At 43.2% G+C, this 21283-nt stretch overlaps 1 protein-coding gene across 2 annotated transcripts in view; it reads left to right on the top strand.

Annotated features, from left to right (window-relative positions):
- Positions 1-991: 991 nt before the first annotated feature.
- Positions 992-21283, top strand: part of SLC26A7 (solute carrier family 26 member 7) — a 577439-nt gene continuing 557147 nt past the window's right edge. For both annotated transcript variants that reach the window (XR_015310095.1, XM_086967017.1), the window contains exon 1: positions 992-1350. Coding sequence is in view for 1 of the 2 variants with exons in the window: in XM_086967017.1 (XP_086823143.1) it covers positions 1140-1350 (211 nt within the window). In the remaining variant the exon portion in view is untranslated. The remainder of the gene's footprint in view (positions 1351-21283) is intronic.

Genomic DNA, 21283 nt, shown 5'->3' on the forward strand with positions numbered 1-21283 from the left:
GTTACTAATACATTTTAGTGCTCGCTTTAGGTCTGTCCATATCAACCAATTCAAACTCAGTTGTATTGTCGACCTTCGAAGGATGAAAGAGTGAGTTGTAACAGCTCACAGTGGAATCTTGTCACATACAGACCTGTTTTCCTGTACTGGCTGAACCTGCGACCTGCTCACCCCCAATATACACATCAGATGTCAAGAGCAAGATCAGGCTGCCTCGATCTTAGAGGATGCAGTTCCAACTATACTCTGTTTTACACATTTACAGGGACGTTTGTGCCGTCTTTGAAAACATGTTTTGTGTGCAGAAGAGAAGCTTTCTTGGATGCCATGCTTTGGATTGTTGGTGTGATGCTTCCTTTACACTTGCAGATTAACTGATAAGGCGCATTTGCCTTTCATTCAGGCAAGCAGCTGATAACGATCTCAATTAGTGATCCCAGCTGTCTTTTTGCAGGGACAAGTAAAGCTGGGGAATCTGCGACCCCCTTCCTAGAACTCCACGACTCCCCTGGGGGTCGGGCCCCACAGTTTGAAGACGTCTGAGTTAAGGGGAGTCACAGGACCAGGACGTGCCCGAACATACAAGTACATATCACGCACTTCAACCAACGCTTGTACATTCTTCATTTTATTACTTCCACCGTCTCCAGTATTGCAGCCATGAGGTTCACCGGCTGTAACTGACTGCGAATATGACCAGCTTTTAAGAAATAAAATACCAACAATCGGCCATAGCGAAGTGCTGCCGAATTCAGTCCTAGTTTCACATTGTTCACCTCCCTTGGTAACAGCGTGTCTGTGAACCGCCGGATGTATGTTTTCTCGCATTGTGTGTCTGGTCGCGTATCGAATGGGTTAATGTATGATGCTTCAGGGTGTATCATGTTACCAGTACACCTGTAATTATTACATAAAGTAATGCATTCATTGGACCTGTTGCCGAACTGCAGTGGGAATACTTTTCTCCGCCTGCGCCTCCTCCTGTTGACTTAGTGAACGTTTCCGCGCTGCGGCGCCTGTGCTAAGGAGAAGGTCGAGGTCAAGGTTCTACATTTGACTCGTAAAAGAAAAAACACAAAGCCTCGAGGAAGGCTTACATCCAGTTTGGCATCCATGCAGGTGTTTGCTTTCTGACTGAAATGCCTCAGCGCAGCAGGAGAGGCGCGGGGATGGGCGCGCGAGCGGCGTCGGCTTGGCAGCGGATCTCCGCAGTCCGCGCCTCCGACGTGAAGCTCTGGTGCGCGAGGAGGTTTCCCATCCTGGAGTGGGCGCCGCGCTACAGCCTGAAGGAAAACCTAGTCCCAGACACCGTTTCCGGGCTGCATCTGGCTGTTTATCAGTTAACACAAGGTAATTGTAATGCAGATACAGTTACAATTTCAAAAGTGATGTTTATCATTAACGGTATAACGTTATTGTTTGTAGCGTTCATTTTATTGATAAGAAGTTGCTAAAAATACTAGGAGTTAAAACATCTGCAACCTTTTGAATAACAGACACAGAGGACTGTTAAAAAAATTCTATTGACTTGAAAAAGCATTCAGCCCCATATTGTATTTACAGCACAGTTCTTGCTTAAACACCATAATCTCACAATGGACTATTATTCCCTATGTGAAGCAAATGTTAAAAAGAAACCTAGGATGTGATAAAAAAAATCCGTACAGAATACATTCTTCTAAACAAGACTCCAATTGCTGTTTTTTATTTATTTCTTCAGACAGTCCATCCGCGGATAAACACTGATGCTGCCTCACCTTTACAAAGCCCTGAACTCTCTCCCATTCACTGAGGGAGGTTAAACTGGCAGACACCTGGCTGTCCTCCTCCAGTCTCTCACAACGTTGAGTTCTATTGCTAGATGCATCTATTGGGGTTGAGGGGAAGGAAATCCATATCCCTATAGCCTGTCGTGTTAGAGTGCTAGTAACAGACTTTAATGCTGGGCCAGATAATAAACTGGGGCTGGTGAAATTGGGTCAGAGACGTGTAACAGCGGACGACGTAGGCTGAAAAACAAAACACCAGGGCAAGAGACATAAAACAATAATACAAGAAAAAGAGAGAGGAAAAGGGAGATATGTTCCAATTGCAGTAAATCACAACAAATATGTAGGGCAGCACCAGTTCTAATAGAACCAAGGAACACTAATAAGACCTAATCCACTTTCGTTGCCTATCATCAGTTGCTCCCTGAAACATGGATCTTCTCGTGAATCCTTAAACATTAGACATGGCCCGCCCCTCCATGCTAATAATGCATATCTCTGATTCTGAACAGGTTTGAAAATTACAGACCGATCACTGGGTCCCCATCATTGAAAGGTTTGATACAAACCACAGAATACAGTACACCGCAAATGTCATCCTGTGGGCATTTCAGTCAGTTTTCGTTGTGGCTTTATTATGGAAACCTCTCTCCTTAGGATTGTTGGACACTGCAATTGTCTGAGAATTTACTATCCTTATATTTTAATCCTGCTGGATCTTTTAGTAGCATTTGATATGGTGAATCATGGCATCCTTCTAAATTTGCTTCTCAAAGGAAAGATCAGTTTCAATTCTGTCAAACAGACTATCAAGTTAAGGTAGGAAATTCCCTTTCTGAACTTTCTCCTGTTACTTTAGAATCCCCAGAGCTATATGTATACCCCTTAAATATAACCTTACATTAACCCTTCTGACATGCTGAGCATCCTTGGAGTCTATTTCTGGTAATATCCTGCAGACACTGAGCATTGTTTGAAGATTGACTGTACAAAATATGTTTTTTTCTGTGTACTTGTCTAACCGAAATAGCGGTGCGGATGGCTCGTAGGCTACCATCAGAACCCCCTCAGTGTAGAAAATGAAAAACTCTCAATCAATCTTTCTTTCCCATACCTGATTTCAAACTCCCTTATGATTGGTCCCAGAATCTCCTATGTTTGAGGCCTGTCTTTAAGACTATTACTGCAGTTAAAACCGTTGGCTCCTCCCTTGCCTTTATGCCCCTTCAAGAATTAGGGCAAATCTATATAGTTAACAGCACATAATATTCATTCCAAATAATTCGGAACAAGAGACATTTCTTTCAAAATCTTGTCTAAAATCGGTTGTGCAAGCAATGTTATCTCCGAACTCAGCTACGAAAACCCTCTAAAATTTAGAGTAGCCCACCTCAATCATGTCTTTCACTTGCTGCACATCTTGTTTCAACCATTCTGAAATATGACTCCAAATCCTTTGTTTGTGCTTCTCTAAAGTGCCAAACTTTGCAAATCAGGGAGCGTGTTCAAGGTAGTATGCATCATCTAGGAATCTCTCCCTGTGGAAAATCTCAGCGATCTGACACAGCTAAAAATATCTGGTGGCATGAGGTAACCGAGGAGATCATTGACGCTACGCTTAGTAGAGATCCCTCAGAGAAAAAAAAAACCCTTGCAAGCGATCTTTCTAAGAAATGCAACTGCTATCTTGAAGGTGCCCGTGAAGTGAAGCACATTAAGCAAGCCCCATGTTTCAATATCTCAAAATACGTGTTAAGAATAATGTACTTAGTTAAACTTTATACTCTATAAAGCAATAAATGTTGTTTGCTTGCTGTATCGGCGTGAAGCCATTTATGTCTGCACAACCTGTCCTTGTTTGTACTGTTTATCAGTGAACCTTTAAGTTTATATTTTCTTTGATCGTCTAAATCTTTATTAGGCATTGCCTGGCCACATTTTCACAATGTGTGCGTTTTATTGCTTCTGCAACACCAGAGCTATTTTTATTATGTATATTTGTTCTGCTTATTGCTCACACAAACACTGTCTTTCTCAAACATTGAAAGGTATGTTTGTCCAATAAGGTGACGTAATGTACATAGCACCCGGTTCCATCATTTGTTTTTCATAGTTCTGTTGAAAAACTGAAATGTCTGCTGTAAAGCTTTCAAATCCCACTTTGTTGGCCTGGTTCATGCTAGATTAAACATCAATGAATATTTGTAACAGTAATGCCCTTAAACCTCCTGAACTATGTCCACGCAATGGACGTCACAACAAAAGTAAATAAAGAAACACAGACATTAATTTGAATATTAAAGCAGGGTTTGCTAGTGCCTTGGTTGCTTTATTCGACTGGCATTTTATATGTAAAACAGAGGCCCAGAACATACACTTGAAGCCACTATATATGACGAAATTAGTTTGCAGTAAAGCACATTGAGTAAATTATATTTTTTGTTACACTCACACACCTGAATATTTTAAACTAGAGAGTATTCATACTTGTCTGTTCTATTCTGCTTATAAATAAGATTAGAACTTAAGTTCCCGTGATTACCCAACTACTGTTCTGAAGCATGCCTGTGGTGTTGCAGAGGGACCATTGGTAAGGTACATGGGCCCCATCCATACTCCATGTCTGATAGTATTAAAGTTACCATAATTGGAATGCAGCGGGCCCCTCACATCTCAGGCCCCTGTACCACTGCACCTGCTTCATCACAGACAGTTAAATCCTTGAGGCCTACTCTGAATTCGAAATTGCATGTAACATGACAATAAAACAGTCCATTAAAACCAGAAGAGTCTTTAAGGATTTCTCTTTAGATAATGTGTTGATGGTATGACTAACTTGGACATCATTTGCATAGCTAAAAAACCTGAAGATGGGTTATTTTTTGAGCCTGGGTTAGCACAACAATGTGTGTTATGTACTTCAGCATGGAGTTAGTATCTTTAATAAAGGCAGCTATTGCAGTGGGCGGAGGACCACATTGCAGACAGAAAAAATGACATGAATTTAATACGCTCAAATGATATATCGTTTGTTTATGCTAAGTTTTGTTTATGATTTACTGAAGTTTGTAAAACCGAAAATCAGCTTTTTTGCTTATATGGTATAGTTTGTGTTAACCATGCATAATCCTGAAGCAAATAAATACAAGATGCAATAAATATAACCTTAAATATCCTAGGATGACTGTTTTCACTCTCACACCAAATATTTATTGAACCGGCCGTAACAGCGTGGATTACATATGCTGTTTATATTCTGTGACCTAGGGAAAACGGTCATACTGATTAAAATGACAAGAATAAACTTCACCAATACAATCGTTTCAATTGCATTCAATACACTTGCAAATGTAAATGATGTGTTTCTGTGTAATTTAATTAATGCATCCCTGGTGATATTTTTATATCGGCGAAGTCTACACTTAGACACAAACTCTTTATTTTTCATCACCTTCTGGGCGGCCCTTCGGTAGCTTCCAGGCTACAGTCCTGTTTTTGTTCTCTCCACATGGATGATTATGTTATGATGTGCTGCCCGTCTGGTATCAGACTCACTGAGCTTCTGATCACCACGCCCACTCAACTACAATAGATTAAAAAATCCAGTGATCCTGTAATGTCACAACTGTAAAAAAAAATCCAGTTTGAAACCAGTTTCTTCGGCAGAGTAATGCAACTAACACTCCACCCACCCTCGCCCAGCACCTTTCGCCAGAACAGCCTATTTGCATTGCACACATTTAGGCGCGAAGAAAATGTTAGCTGGGGTTAAATTTGACACTGCAAAGAGTTCACACATTTATCACAGTTCGACTTAATATGATGACTCTGAAAGCAACAATCTTTCCCATCCCTTTAATGAACGCAGCTGTGATAACGAGTGAAAAAAGAAAGACGGTAGCAATTAAATATTCTCGGAGCCTTGAATACCTCTACACTGGTTGTGTTGTAGTTGTTTTAGTACCCGGGCACAGTGGCACGAGCACTGTCTGAAAACGAGATTTTCTATCCCTATAACAATGTTACAGATTACATCACTGACGGATCTGTTTTAGGTCGGGTTTTAACAGCATGGCTGTCAAATTGACCTGTAGCTAACAAAATACATCCGGTGGGCTTTGGGTCCGCTCCTTTCAACCATTGGCTTTCTTCGACCTGCCTCTTTAAGCCATTGGCTGGTGACTTTGTCAGAAGCAACATGACTCATATGTCACCTAAAGCCATTTGGATGTATCTTTCCGCCTCCACTCCTGTGCTTGCACTGAATTGCATGAGGGGAGACTTTATATAGCACTCCAGGGCTTTAAGTGGGATGAAAAAACTGGGGGGTCTCTCAAAAGGGCGCGGCCAATGTAATTAAGGGCGTGGCTTAAAACACGTAAGCTAAAAATCTGTGCTGCTTAGCATAGTGTGCCCCGACTTGTATTTTGCTGTTTGTCATTGCATCCAGATATATGATACAAGAAGTAACATCGTACCTACAAGTAAGGACTATTGGCTTTGTCAATGGTTGTTAGTTGCATAAGATAAGCAAATATGGCTTGTATATAATATTTAAAACGTTTTCACTTACAGCCCTGGTGACACCACGAAGATGTTGCTGCTCCTGAGTTTCAAAAAGAGAATGGAAATCCAGAGAGAAAATGAAACTCTTTAAAGGATTTCCCTTCCCCTACAAGTCTCACCTGGCATTACGTCATGCCATAACTTCTCCCCTAGTGAGAAGTGGGCAGTGTGAGCAGAGCACATTGATGTGCCTGCTGTAACTGCAGCCTGGAAAAAACGGACCGCCTGATCCAGGGCACAAAACAGAGCCCAATCGAGACCTGTTTCGAGCCCCTCTTTAAAAAACTGCCGATAACTCAGCACCGGTGAGACCCGGCCCACTTAATGCCCTGTAGCACTTCCAGTCCTCTCCTGCTAGCTCTTTCTCGAGTGTCTCGCTTTCAGGTTCTAGCGTTGCACTTTAAACCTAGACCAGTTGGCTTTACTAATGTTTGTTTCTTCTTTCTTTTAGTGTACTGTAAAATGGTCTGCTCAGTCTTCAATAATCACTTAAAATACAACAATTTTGACATGTTACAAAACATTGATTGGACCAAAATAGCGCTGAATCCATTTTGCACTGTGATATTTTGTGTAATGCAGAACAGAAAAAACAAATGTTGCCCAAATTCATAGAATAGAATCAATTTTGCACATATACACACACAGCTTGCGGAACCGCTGCTAAATACATAGTATATGTAAGCATTGTAGGACATTGGGTTATTAGTTTAGAGGGGTGAGAGCCACACTCAAGTGATAAACACAATCCTTGTCAGGGTGAACCACAGAAGGCACTAAAGAAATCTGTGCTTAACCCTGGTGTAGCTTGGCACAAAACCAGCCATGCCTGACTTAGAGACAATGTGTAAAATATTTATGCAGCACTCAAACAGTAATGAAGTCAAAAGACAAAACAAGGAAAATCCTAAACAATAAAAAAAAGTAAATATTACTAAATAAAATGACACCCAACGGTAAAAAATGTATAAGTAGAACAGGGGCTATGATTTTTTAATGTCTTAAAAGTAACAAAAGCCCCAAGAAGCACAAAGTGTTAATCGCAGTTATCTGGTCATGGTGGACTGGGTCAAAGTCAAAAGTTTAGTTGAGCGCAATGGCAGACCAGTTGGATACAGGGACCAGGTTCGCCCCAGTGGAAAAATTAGCTTTTATCTTAAACCAGTTCCAGATGAAGAGGCTCAGTCAGAGCTTTGCATTAGCGATGTGGTCATTCTCGGTACAAAGAGCTGGGCGCCGGTCATAGCTTGGCATTGTTAGAAAATGCATGGCAGGTGTTGTTGTGTGGGTGAAATCCACAGTCTGTAGCTTGGAAAGTCGCATCGGCATTCGGATTAATGACCTGCATTGGTTTTTAAATCCGCTCACATTCTCAAGGAGACTGGAGATGGTTCTTTTTTTATGTAAGAGCCCAGAACCTCTGTATTTTCATCTAGAGTCCATCTTTTGTAGTTTTTAGGTTAGAGGAGAACATTCTGACACCAGCCAAGGGTCCAGGATCTGGAAAGGCACCTCTTGGGGATCAGGACTCACTCCAGAAGAGGCCAGCAGGAGGGTCCAGACAAGTCAAGGTGGTGCAGGTCAGCTGAGCAGTTGCATGGAAAACACCTGGAAACTTGTTCTGTCCTTGTAGCTCAAACAAGAGGCCAGCCAATTGATCTTTGGAGTCACTTATTGGGTCCTGGGGTAAAGGAAAGCAAGTCCACTGTGCCTTCTTTAGACAGCAGGACAGTCTTTCTGCTGAGTCTCCACTGCTCCAAGAGTGTTCTGATGAGTTGGTCTGAGGGTGACATTTTTATACCCAGTGCCAATCTGTGTGTGTGAGGGTGGGAGGTCCCCCTCTTTGTCAAACTCTAACTGGTTCTGGTCAGTTTTTCCCTCTTCCCTAGGTTTGGCAATCCGTGTAGGTAGACAAATAGCAGGCGAGGGCTGCATTTTCCAGTGCCAGGGGAGGCATCTTCAGAAGTCAGTAAGAGGGTGGGGACAACCCCCAGGCTACCATTTGAAGCCCAGGAAGAGTTGAGTACATACATCCCTGATTCTGTTCAGCAGAGTAACACCATTCTCCACACCAAGGTCCTTTAGTCCACTCTCTGGAAGGAAACACCTTACTGGAGAGCCATTATCATGTGAGCCTGGCCCTTTGCAGAAAAGCACATTTGGTATAGACAGAAAAATTGCAACTTTCTACTAGTGGCAGTTTCAGAATAGTAATTTAAAGTCTGACTTTACCTTTAAAGAGGATTTTAAAGTACAATTCACTGTAATGGAATACGTATTTCCCTATCTGCTCCCAAACTGAAGTTATAGCTTTTTAAATGTAATAAGCTAATCCAGTGTTTGTCCGGACATGTAAAATGTAAGTACACATGTCCTACTTTTTAAATACCATGCACCCTGACAAATTAGTCTTTAGGGCATACCTTCGGTGTGACTTAAAAGTATTAATAAAAGAAGGTGTGGGTTTTGCAGCTGACATTTTTTTTGCCAGGTCGAAATGGCAATTTTAGAACTGCACTGCTGCAATGGCAGGCCTAAGACATGTTATACAGTACTACTTTAGTGGGTGGCACAAGGAGCATTGCAGCTCACTAGTAGCATTTAATTTGCATGCCCTGGATTCATGTAGCACCATTTACTAGGGATCTATAAGTAAACTAGATGTGCCAGTTAGATGCACACCTATTTAACTCCATGGCTGCTAAGGCAATTCCCCTCCTGTGCTGGGAATTGCTTATTTTCATTGTTTTTTGACGAGCTGGGCTCGTCATCAGTGTATGAGGAGGCTACACCATGACGAGCCCAGCTCGTCATGAGTGTCGAAGGGGTTAACCATGTTTGGAAGGGAGAGCACAATAACGTTACTACTAGTCAGCAGGGTAAAGTGCTCAGAGCCTTAATGCAAAAAAACCAAAAAACAGGTTCAGCAAAACAGGGTACTGAACGCAAAGTCTGAGTGAATGCTGCACAAAAGGTGGTCACGTTTAACAAGCATGTATTGCCATGTACTGGATTGGGAAAGCTCAAACATAGCTACAAAACAAATAATATTACATAACAAGTAGGTGCAGTGAAGAAAGAGAGAGGGGCAAGATGGTAAAGGTGCTGGTGCTGATGGGGCAGATAATGGAGATGGGCAGTCAGAAGTAATGTACACTTCAGCAATGCTGTAGTGAATTGTTTATGAGGTTACAAGTTATTATTTACAGAGATGTGCCCAGAAGCTAGTCCCTTTCTCACTGGGCCAATAATTTAAGTTATACTTCAATGGTGAGGATTAGTACAGCTAAAACTGTTCTGGAGGTGCCGCAGGGTGAGAGCTCACCACGCAGTATGATATGGACTGTTCCTGTAAGGAGCATGGTCAGTACTGATTTGCTTAAGGCATGTCTCTCTTTAGAGTGTGTTGGAAACAGCTTCTTGCTGATACCCCTCACACCTTTTGCCCCCATTAGAACTGCTAGAGGCTGGTTTTTGACTCTGATAGTGCACTTAGACCTCCTATGCAGGTCCCAGTTCCAGTGCTCTTTAACTTAAAAGTAATGTGAATTGGTTCACCCAATTGGCAAGGTTCTTTTCCCTCTTATAATTCCCTAGTATATGGTACCAGTGTTGCCCAGGGCAAGGGTGGTAAAGGGGGTCACCAGTGCTGAAGCACTACATTATGCCACCCTGGGTGACCCAGATAAAAGTATGTCTGCAGGTCTGCCCTGCTCGAGCAGCCTGTCTGCTTGAGAGTGACTCAGCACACACCATGTGCTACAGAGCCACACCACTGCCTTACTGTAAGTAAGTCACTCTTAAGGTTGTCCTCGTAAGCCCAGGAGGTAGAGTGCATTATATTAAAAGTGTGGGTATTGATGTTCATAGATATATATCCCTACAGTTACCCTGTAAAGCAAGGTTTTAATGTAAGTGACCAGTGGTCCATGAAGTAACATGCTAGCTACCAAGGAAATTCGAGATAGCCAGCTCCATTATGGAGCAACCAAATTGTTTCATGTTTGGTGTCAAACACTGTGTTTTTTCACCCTAACACGATTCTTGTGTCAATGGTGAGCTGGCATGCTCGTAGGTGCCACCCTGAGTGGGTGCCCACCTAAGTTTTAGTGCTCCGTTGCCTTGGCAGGGTCCCCGAGCCATTTGCCAGCAAGACTAGAGGCTATAAAGATATGTTAATTTTTATCCACAATATCTGTTTTTTTGAGTGGTGATGCACTTTTCTTTTAATCACTTGCGAAATATGCTAGACACCGGCAATTGTTGAACACCGAGGCACCCGGTTTTTAATGTCATGTTGCACTTACCATCACCTTTGAACCTTGGGATGAATCACATTACGGTGGCATACTATCTGAGTCAGATGCTTCACCCACGCTTAACACAGTTTATTGTATTTACATTTCCTTAAACCTTGTATATAGTCTGCGACTAGAACAATTTTCATAGGATGTGATCCTGATTTGATTAGCGTTACTTCATTTTTTCATGTTTAGATTTCCCCTGATGAAGGGCCAACCTTTAGCCTGAAATGCATTGGGATTATTGATAAAGATCATGTGCGACTTTATCAGGATGATATTCCCACGTGGATAAAAATTAACATATCTTTATGGCATAAATAAAGATTGGATTCAACCTTGAATTGCAAGTATTCAATCAGTGTTTTAGACTTCCAATTAAAAAACCTGAATTTCGCCAAGGCGATTCACACACCGCAGCGCCACGTTCTCTAATGGTAGAGAATGCATGAATTACATTTGTAACAAAGTGCAATTGTCCCTAAAGGAATTATTTTTACTATCTTGTAGTTTTGAAAAATTGCGTCACAATCGTGAACATTACTAAACAAGTAGGAGACAGTATCTGAATTTAAACCAAATACTCCAATGTATCAAAACATTGTATTTATTTGTATTTTTATAAAAAGGTTTTTCAATCAATTACATACACAATCTTTGACAACCATCAACAAAGCTGAAAATTTAAGTTCACATTAACAGCAATGCAAAAACACCTTTTGCTCAAATAATGGATAATTAGATCACCATTACAGATGACAATTCCACAAGCTATTTCATCTAGTACATCAGCTCATAAATCAGATGAATACGCAAAGCGGTGCTAGGTGTTGACTTTTCGGTCCCTCGTTGGTCTAGTCGATCCGCAGGACCATCATCAGGACGATGAGGTTGCACAAATTTATAATAATTATATAAGTATGGAAATAGGGAGTGTCCTTTATATCGAGCAATGTCACTCTGCCCAAACAATCCTCTTAATTTGGTAACTTCCCAACTACTTAGTATTTCCTGTCCGACTCTCGATATTTAATTCGAAGACCGCCAGATCCGTGTCTCTTCAAAACTCGGGTAGCTGTAGATCGACTAGACCAACGAGGGACCGAAACGTCGACACCTAGTCCCGTTTTGCGTATTCATCTGATTTATGAGCTGATGTACTAGATGAAATAGCTTGTGGAATTGTCATCTGTAATGGTGATCTAACTATCCATTATTTGAGCAAAAGGTTTTTTTGCATTGCTGTTAATGTGAACTTAAATTTTCAGCTTTGTTGATGGTTGCCAAAGATTGTGTATGTAATTGATTGAAAAACCTTTTTATAAAAATACAAATAAATACAATGTTTTGATACATTGGAGTATTTGGTTTAAATTCAGATACTGTCTCCTACTTGTTTAGTAATGTTCACGATTGTGACGCAATTTTTCAAAACTACAAGATAGTAAATATAATTCCTTTACAATTGCACTTTGTTATTGAATATACCCAGTCCCTGTGGGAATATTGGGTGGCTCTATGGTATTGAATTACATTTGTGACATTAACACTCAAACAGGCGCGCAACACCCATTGGGCTCACCGGGCTTCAGCCCCCCCCGTCGCCTCCTCTGCCCGGGCTAAGATTACACGCACTGAAATGGTGCAAGAAGGCTGAGCATCCGATCCGAGAAAGTGATTTTTTAAATGCTTTCTGAGAGGCCCAGCAGCCCGAGCCAGACAGCCTCTGAACAGTTTCAGCGAGTGAAACCCCCTTCTCTGACCTCTTGTTTTCCTTTACAGTGGCACAGAGGTGAAATCCTTGCCTGAAGGCAGGGATTTCACCTAAGCACTTGATGGGTTGTGAGCATGGGGTGTGAAGATGTGCACAGCAGGGGGAAGGCATGGCCAGTTAAGGTGATGCTTTTCCTTTGTAAAGGAATTTCTGCTGGCATCTTAGCCCAGGGTGTGCTGTCTGTGCACTTGTATAGATGTGTATTCCATACAAATGCACAGACAGCAAACCCTATGACGCCAGCAGGAATTAATTTACAAAGGAAAAGCTTCACCTGCACTGGCCATCCCTTTCCCCCTGCTGTCTGTGCATTTGACCCACATTGATCTACACAGTGAGACCTTCGGGAGGGGCTGGATGCCAGGACACAGTGCTGCTGATCAGCCGACTCCGCAGTATAGTATCAGAAGAGCAGGCAGCAGTTTTTTGTGTAAGTTCCAGTAACTTTAATGCATTTTTCAGCACAGCATTACATACTGCCTACATATCTAGGTTACTGTGAATGTTGTTCTTGACTTACATACATAGAAACGTCAAAGAGGACAGTCCCCTCCAAATATGCAAATGTAGTGTAAGTTTGTAGTGTTCATTTTTTTTTGGGGTGCTAGTGGGTAATTTTAGAGTTCAGGGTGGGTGTGGGTTTTAGGGTGCCAGGGAGTAATTTTATGGTTCAGGGTGGGTTACGGGTTGGGGTGCCAGGGGGTAATTTTAGGGTTCTGAGCGGGTATGTGTTTTGGTGTGCCAGGGGTAATTTTAGGGTTCAGGGCAGGTGTGAGTTTTGGGGTGTCAGGGGGCAATTTTAGGGTTCAGGGTGGGTATGGGTTATGGGGTGCCAGGGGGGAATTTATGGTTCAGGGTGGGTATGGGTTATGGGGTGCCGGTGGGAATTTATGGTTCAGCATGGGTATGGGTTTTGGGGTGCCAGGGGTAATTTTAGGGTTTAGGGCAGGTGTGGGTTTTGGGATGTCAGGGGGCTATTTTAGGGTTCAGGGTGGGTATGGGGTGCCAGGGGACATTTTAGGGTTCAGCGTGGGTATGTGATTTGGTGTGCAAGGGGTAATTTTAGGGTTTAGGGCAGGTGTGGGTTTTGGGATGTCAGGGGGCTATTTTAGGGTTTAGGGTGGGTATGGGGTGCCAGGGGACATTTTAGGGTTCAGCGTGGGTATGTGTTTTGGTGTGCCAGGGGTAATTTTAGGGTTCAGGGCAGGTGTGGGTTTTGGGGTGTCAGGGGAAAATTTATGGTTCAGGGTGGGTATGGGTTATGGGGTGCCGGGGGGAATTTATGGTTCAGCATGGGTATGGGTTTTGGGGTGCCAGGGGTAATTTTAGGGTTGAGGGCAGGTGTGGGTTTTGGGATGTCAGGGAGCTATTTTAGGGTTTAGGGTGGGTATGGGGTGCCAGGGGACATTTTAGGGTTCAGCGTGGGTATGTGTTTTGGTGTGCCAGGGGTAATTTTAGGGTTCAGGGCAAGTGTGGGTTTTGGGGTGTCAGGGGGAAATTTATGGTTCGAGGTGGGTATGGGGTGCCGGGGGGAATTTATGGTTCAGCATGGGTATGGGTTTTGGGGTGCCAGGGGTAATTTTAGGGTTTAGGGCAGGTGTGGGTTTTGGGATGTCAGGGGACATTTTAGGGTTCAGCGTGGGTATGTGTTTTGGTGTGCAAGGGGTAATTTTAGGGTTCAGGGCAGGTGTGGGTTTTGGGGTGTCGGGGGCAATTTTAGGGTTCAGGGTGGGTATAGGGTATGGGGTGCCAGCGGGGAATTTATGGTTCAGGGTGGGTATGGGGTGCCAGGGGACATTTTAGGGTTCAGCGTGGGTATGTGTTTTGGTGTGCCAGGGGTAATTTTAGGGTTCATGGGTATGGGGTTTGGGGTGCCAGGGGTAATTGTAAGGTTCAGGGTGGGTATGGGTTTTGAGGTGCCATGGGATTAATTTTAGGGTTCAGCGTGGGTATGTGTTTTATAGTGCCAGGGGTAATTTTAGGGTTTAAGGCAGGTGTGGGTTTGGGATGTCAGGGGGCTATTTTAGGGTTCATGGTGGGTATGGGTTATGGGGTGCCAGATGGGAATTTATGGTTCAGCATGGGTATGGGTTTTGGGGTGCCTGGGGGTAATTTTAGGGTATGGGGTGGGTATGGGTTTTGGGGTGCCGGGGAGGGATAATTTTAGGGATAGGATGGGTATGGGTTTTGGGGTGCCAGGGGTAATTACAGATTTCAGGGCGGCTATGGGTTTTAGGGTGTGAAGGGGTTAATTTTAGGGTTCAGCGTGGGTATGTGTTTTGGTGTGCCAGGGGTAATTTTAAGATTCAGGGTGAGTATGGGTTTTGGGGGGCAATGCATCAAACTAACAAAAATGTGTGCTTTAATTGTTGTCCAGTTTCAAATGCAGAATTCACCACATTTTTTTCTCAGCTTGACCCGAGCATTAACCGATCCTGATTATCTGCCATTTTAGCTCCGCCCCATTGATTTACATTAGCCACGCCCCTTCCTCTGCCATGTTAGCCCCTCCCCGAAATTAAGACCTAGTTGCGCCCCTGCACTCAAAGGATCAGAGAGTGACACCTCCATGGCACGCTATAACTTTTTAATCCTCAAACAAATGAGCTAGTGCGCATTTAACCATAATCAATTGACTTGTGTCTGTGGCAAAAGCTTGTTGCTCCCAGCAAGAGGGACTCCAGTGGTTCGAGAAATTGAAGTAAACTCCCCTGTATTGAAGAACCAGTACCCTGCGGGCTGAAGGAAAATCAACTTTCTGTGTTACAAGAATTGCGACCTACTGGACAATTGGAGAGCAAGCCCAAAGATAAGTGGTATCTTTCAATCCTGGAGTAGTAAGCATGTTTTCACCAAGTTCCAAGTCGCTACTCCACTCCTGTCGCCCTCCAGCCACTGAAGTAACCGTGGACTACATTTGCTGCAGTCAAGGCTTAGTCATCGCCAGTTGAGTGATCGACCCCTTTAACAACATCTCCAGACCTAGAGCACCTCACAGCGACAGCAATCAACGTCGTCAACAATCCTGATGCTGTGTTCCTGCATCTTGAAAATGGTGTTGTTGAGGGTGTGGCAAAGCATATTTGTTGCGACCTGCCATCTACCTCTGCACCTGGAGCCGCCGAACAAGATGGAAGAAATCTAATTGTTGACCCCGGGTCCTAGGCCCCCAAAGGCATTTACTCTCCAAGGGTAGAGTGTTACTCTATCTCCAAGTGTGGATTTGTCAAGTGCTGTAAGTTTGACAGCTACCCTAGTTCCTGCCTAGTGCCAAGGACAGCCAGAGCATCTCTGCGCCAGGATTCCCTGTGCAAAGTACTTACTGTTGAGACTTGGTTTAGGTACCCGCAAGACTTTATCCACAAAAGGGTTTGTTTCAACTCCCCCAGCAAGTGGCTAAGTGCCACCTGTGTTTTCCTTCATTCATTTCAATGGGACCAGTTTCGAGCCTAAAGTGCATCTATTTTTGAACACTTTAAAAATTCCACAACTCCAGTTGCATTCCCCATAGAAAGTTAATTTCAGTATCAATATTTCAATATCTATATAAAAAAAACAATCTATGTTTATAAATTGGTGTCACGATTTCTTTTGAGTCATGGCACTTACTTATTGTCCATGCTGGTACTGTGAAATGCTCAACACTTGCCTGACTGCTCTGCGCCACACTACCAGGACTGAACTGGGGCTAAGGGTAAATCCGAGGTCAATCTCTGTGTATTGTGTTAGTATTACATGATAATTCCTCCAAGCCATATCAAATATTACTTCCACCTTGCAACAGACTGGTAATGTGGGCAAACAAGGATAGGTTGAAATGCTACCCAAAGTGATTTCCAATGGTTAGGCTATTTTCATGCATCCCTCCTATTACCGTATGTCAGGGCCAGACAGGGAACCAAAATCAGTCTAACAAATTTTGTCAGACCAGCCCCTGTATGTTGGATAGCGAGCTCAGTGAGTGAGCACGACCACTACAAGGAGTTTTTCTTTTATTCTACAACACATTTTTCATGATATATTCAAGTGTATTAGCTTTTAAAGCACAGTAAATGATGGACTTATAGTGCACCAGGATACACCAATTCTGCTGGGACTTTTCAATGATTACCTCAATATCACCCTCCAACAGTGCCCCTCATCTCTCCATAGCCCTTCTCTCCCATATATTTCATTTGTTTTATTGCACCTCTTTTACCAGATTATCGGGTTAGAGCACTTTACATCAAACACACAAAGAAAATGAATATTATGTGTGTAAATCATTGTACAGAAAATGTTCCATAAGACAAAGGGCACTAGATGCAGGCAATTATTAAGTGTACTTGGGCTGGAGAAGCACAAACTCAGGATTCAAAACGTAACACAGTGGTTAGGGTTACATTTACTAAGAATAATTTATTTCTATAAAATAAAACCTTTTTAGCAACTTTAGGGATAATGAAAGACTAGATAAAACATAACTTTCTAACCTTTACAGTGCAGTTTTTATGCAGCACTTTGATGGCATTTCATACCTCACTATGCTAGATTACTACTGTAACTGATGAACTTCACAGTAACTAAAGGATCTCTGTGACAAAAGCAGTAACCCACAGAGCTATGCTCATAAAATAAATGTACGTGATGTGCGTGGTACACATTCTTTGCAGCAGGCATATTCAACCTCTGCTCTACCTTATATGAGTCAAAACTGCCACTAGACAAAACTCCAGCAGGAAGATTAATCACCAGAAATAGCTTGACTCTATTATTGTGGCTGAAAAATCCTCAATATACCAATAACTCGGCAGCGGGTATTTTTAAAACTATACCATATTTCAAAACACAGGGAGGCTGGAAACGAAAGAGAGTTCTGTGTGGCTTATTCTGGCCTGCTAATTTTGTTACTCGGGCCGATATGCACTGCTGCAAAACCGGACCCACAGTTAAGAAAAAACTGAAACTTCCACCCTTCCGGGGAAATGCAATTATGGCCAGTCCTGCCTTGCCTTTTGTGCATTTAAAGAGGTCTTCAGTGACTTCTGATGGAGCTTGAAGAAGCGATGAGGTCTAAAGGTTTTCAACAACATAATATTCTGCTTAGAAATCAGGTTTGATTTTAGAAAAGACATTCTAAATCATGGATACATATAAAAATAGAACAGGTGACTTTGCACTAGTACTTTTTATGTTGAGCCTGAGCCTGAGCCAGCGCGCAATTGCTGCTCTGGGATGAACTGTTGTAGTTCAGTACTTGGGAGATATATATATCGTAAAATCCTGTCAACACGGACGAATCGAAGGTTCCTGGGGGCCTTAACAACGGGGAGGAGATGGCTGTACATCTGGGCTAAAGGAAATCACAGTGGGAAAAAAATAAGATGTATATTATGCAATCTGGTTCCACATAAAATCATTTATGGATTCATCATGTATTTTTCATATATTTTTTCATACACTTCATATCTCTACATGCATTTTCATAACATGCGTTTTTGTATAGATGCAAAACAGGGGATATGAAATATTCAAGTTTCGTTGGATGAGCTTAGTGTGGTTCTGTATCTCTGCCTTCGGGAAGCGGTAGACTATGTGATAGACAACTGTCCTGTATTTAGACCAACACTGAATTAGTTTCTTGAAATTGTCATACTTTGGTGGAAAGTTTGGAATGAATTGATGCATCTATTTGATGTGTTATAGGAGGTGTTATAGGAGGGATGTAGCAACCCGGTTGGGTTGCAATAGCCGAGCCACGGCTAGATATTGTACGATGAAGATATCGTAGAATTGTGCATATGTTTAATTTACAGATAACTAATGAACTGTACTGTTGTCTGAATAATGCTAATTTCTTGTAAGTATTCCATTTACAAATGGCGCTCACTATTAAGTGGTATGCGCAGGTGTCCCTCGTTTGTGTTTACCAGCTATGTTCAGTTGTTTGGTTAAAAATGGCGCCGCGCAGAGCGTAAATGTTTGACACCGAGGAAGGGAGCTTTCCCAAAACGCGTCTGTCTGGAAAATAAAACCCACTTTTGCTGATATCCCGGTAGTGCTGCTCATTCTTTTTGTGGAATAGAAAAGTTTGTGGAGCTTATATATATATATATATATATATATATATATATATATATATATATATATACCAAAAAGTTGCCTGTGAATATATATATATATATATTTCCTACTGGCGATAGCCAGTAGGTATATATAGTTAGGATTATTTGTCTATGGAACTTTTGAAAATTCTATGTCTAATAACTTTGGCGTTTGTGGACGGAATCGGCTGAAATTTTCAGGAAAATGGCACATTTTGTTTCTGAGCAGCCCCTGGAAATATGGGGGGGGGTTCGTCAAGGGGGGGCCGAGAAAAAAGGGGAGTCCCAAAACGTGTTTTTCCCATGTTAATTTCCATAGGGCGTTTGGCCTCACTTTTAGCTCGAACGGCTGAATGGATTTGCACGAAACTTGGCAAAATTGTAGGGACTGTTAGCCCGATGTGCCTTTGCTGGGTCTCAATATATGTGCTCCAGTGGATTTTGAGAAATTAATGTTTTAAAAAATTTATATATCTGTGACAGCGTCCCAGATAGCGCTCCAGATCGCGTACTTTTCGCGTCACGGAGCTTTGCGAAGTGATGCTGATTGGCTCTCCGGTGTCTGTCAACATTCTAAACAGTCCGGAGAGGCCACCATCTTGTCTCTCGGTGGGATCGAGAGACAAGAAGAGGTGAAAAACCGAAGGGGGAATTTAATGAAAGGGGGCAAGGTAGACCCCTCTTGACCCCCTAGGAATGATGTTGGGGTTATTAACCACTTGGATGCTATGCCTCTGATTGCACTTCAATGTAATTTCCATTGAAATCAATGGAAACTCCATGACGAGTTACCCTTGTCATTAGCGCTGAAGGGGTTAAAGGGTCCCGTGGGGAAAATTAAAAAAATTTGATTTTTCACGGTAGAAGCGCTTCTCGGTTCGCAAATTAACGGCTGAATGGATTTGCACGAAACTTGGCAAAATTATAGGGACTGTTAGCCCGATGTGCCTTTGCTGGGTCTCAATATATGTGCTCCAGTGGATTTTGAGAAATTAACGTTTAAAAAACAGGTATATCTGTGACAGCATCCCAGATCGCGTACTTTTCGCGTAACGGAGCTTTGCGTAGCGAAGCTGATTGGCTCTCCGGTGTCTGTCAACATTCTAAACAGTCCGGTGCGGCCGCCATCTTGTCTGTCGGTAGGATCGAGAGACAAGAGGAGGAGAAAAACGAAGGGGGAATTTAATGAAAGGGGGCTAGGTAGACCTCTCTTGACCCCCTAGGAATGATGTTGGGGTTATTAAAGGGTCCCGTGGGGCAAATAATAAAAATTTGATTTTTCGAGGTAGAAGCGCTTCTCGGTTCGCAAACTGGTAGCGAAACGTGAATTCGCCATTTTGTGTTTCGATTTCATTAAATTACTAGGTATAAGGGGGTACGGGAGACGTATCCTGACCCCTTTTGTTTTCTGAGGGTGGCTGAGGAGGCTCATATATGTTGATACATGTCTTCCAGCGGCTGTGCGCGAGCGTTTTTTTTTTGTTGCGTGACGTCTGTTAACGTTCGATTCGATGGAAATCAGGAAGTGTTGACCGCCATTTTGTCACTGCGAGTAAATATTTTGTTTTAAATAATTGTTATAAATTAATCCTTATTGATAAACATTGTCTGCGCCATCTTGTCTTTTTTGCAATGCCACACTTTTGTTGAGCACGGCAGCCATTTTAGATGCCTTGACCAGACCCACTCTTTGCACGCCGCCGATCCTCAGCATGGCTCCTCACCCTCGCAAGCATCTCCTCCACGCACTGGTCACCCCCGCTCTCTCTCTCTCATGCATGGGCCAGAAACCTCCTCCCATGTGCGCTGCTCTTCCCTGAGAATCACCCGACACCACCCTTTCACCCTATTCACTACCGCACCCTCTGACACTCTTCTTCCTCTGTGTCCGATTGTTCAGGCCGGTCCCAGGCTATCACCTAGCCCTGCAGATGTAGTTTATGGCCCCAGCTGTAGAGAATCACCCCTCTTCAAAGGAGTTACAGTAGATCTGTCACACCACACGCGTTCCTACTATCTGATAACCATCCTGTATTGTGCTTGGGGAGGGGATTCTCACTGTGAGGGTGTGTGGGACCGAGCCTGAAGCGGAAGATTCCAGGGATGCCTCTTTGTACATCAAAGTTTTTACAATTATGTGTCACATTATAAATATATAGTACTCCAACAAAGTAGGATTATAACACTTTAATAACTTTTAAATATATAGAACGCAACAAAAACAGTAAATACATTTAAAAAATGTTTTGAAAAAAGAAGCAACAATGGTCAGTAGCTGTGTTTTGTGCGAATAGTCCCAAGGCAGCACAACGTGCTGAGTTCTGGAGGGCACCCAGGTGATGTTACCTGGGTGCCGCACTGGTTTTTGGTATCCTACAATGCAGCTCCGAAAAACGGCGTGGGGCGTCCCGGGGGGTGCGCGGGGAGGCCTCGTCAGTAGCGGTCTGTTGTACGAATAGTCCCAAGGCAGCAGAACGCGCTGAGATGTGGATGGCACCCAGGTGATGTCCAGTAAGTTGTCGCACTGGTTTTGGCATCCTACAATGCTGCTCCGAAAAACGGCGTGGGGCGCTCCGGGGGGGGGGGGGTGGGGGGGGGAGGCGGCGTGAACGGATCTCCCCAGGTGGAGGCTCGTCGGCTGTACTGGGGCGCCCCTTTACCATTTCAGTTGCCATTCCACCCGCTTTTGCTACACTGTGCCTCATCCGCCATTCAGCTGTTTATCGCCCGCTCTTGCGGCTACAGCGTCTCGCTCACCATGTAGTTGAGTTGCGCCCACTCTTGCGGTGC

The sequence above is a fragment of the Lissotriton vulgaris genome, chromosome 4_1, assembly GCF_964263255.1.
Source record: "Lissotriton vulgaris chromosome 4_1, aLisVul1.2, whole genome shotgun sequence".
In the NCBI taxonomy this organism is placed as follows: domain Eukaryota; kingdom Metazoa; phylum Chordata; class Amphibia; order Caudata; family Salamandridae; genus Lissotriton; species Lissotriton vulgaris.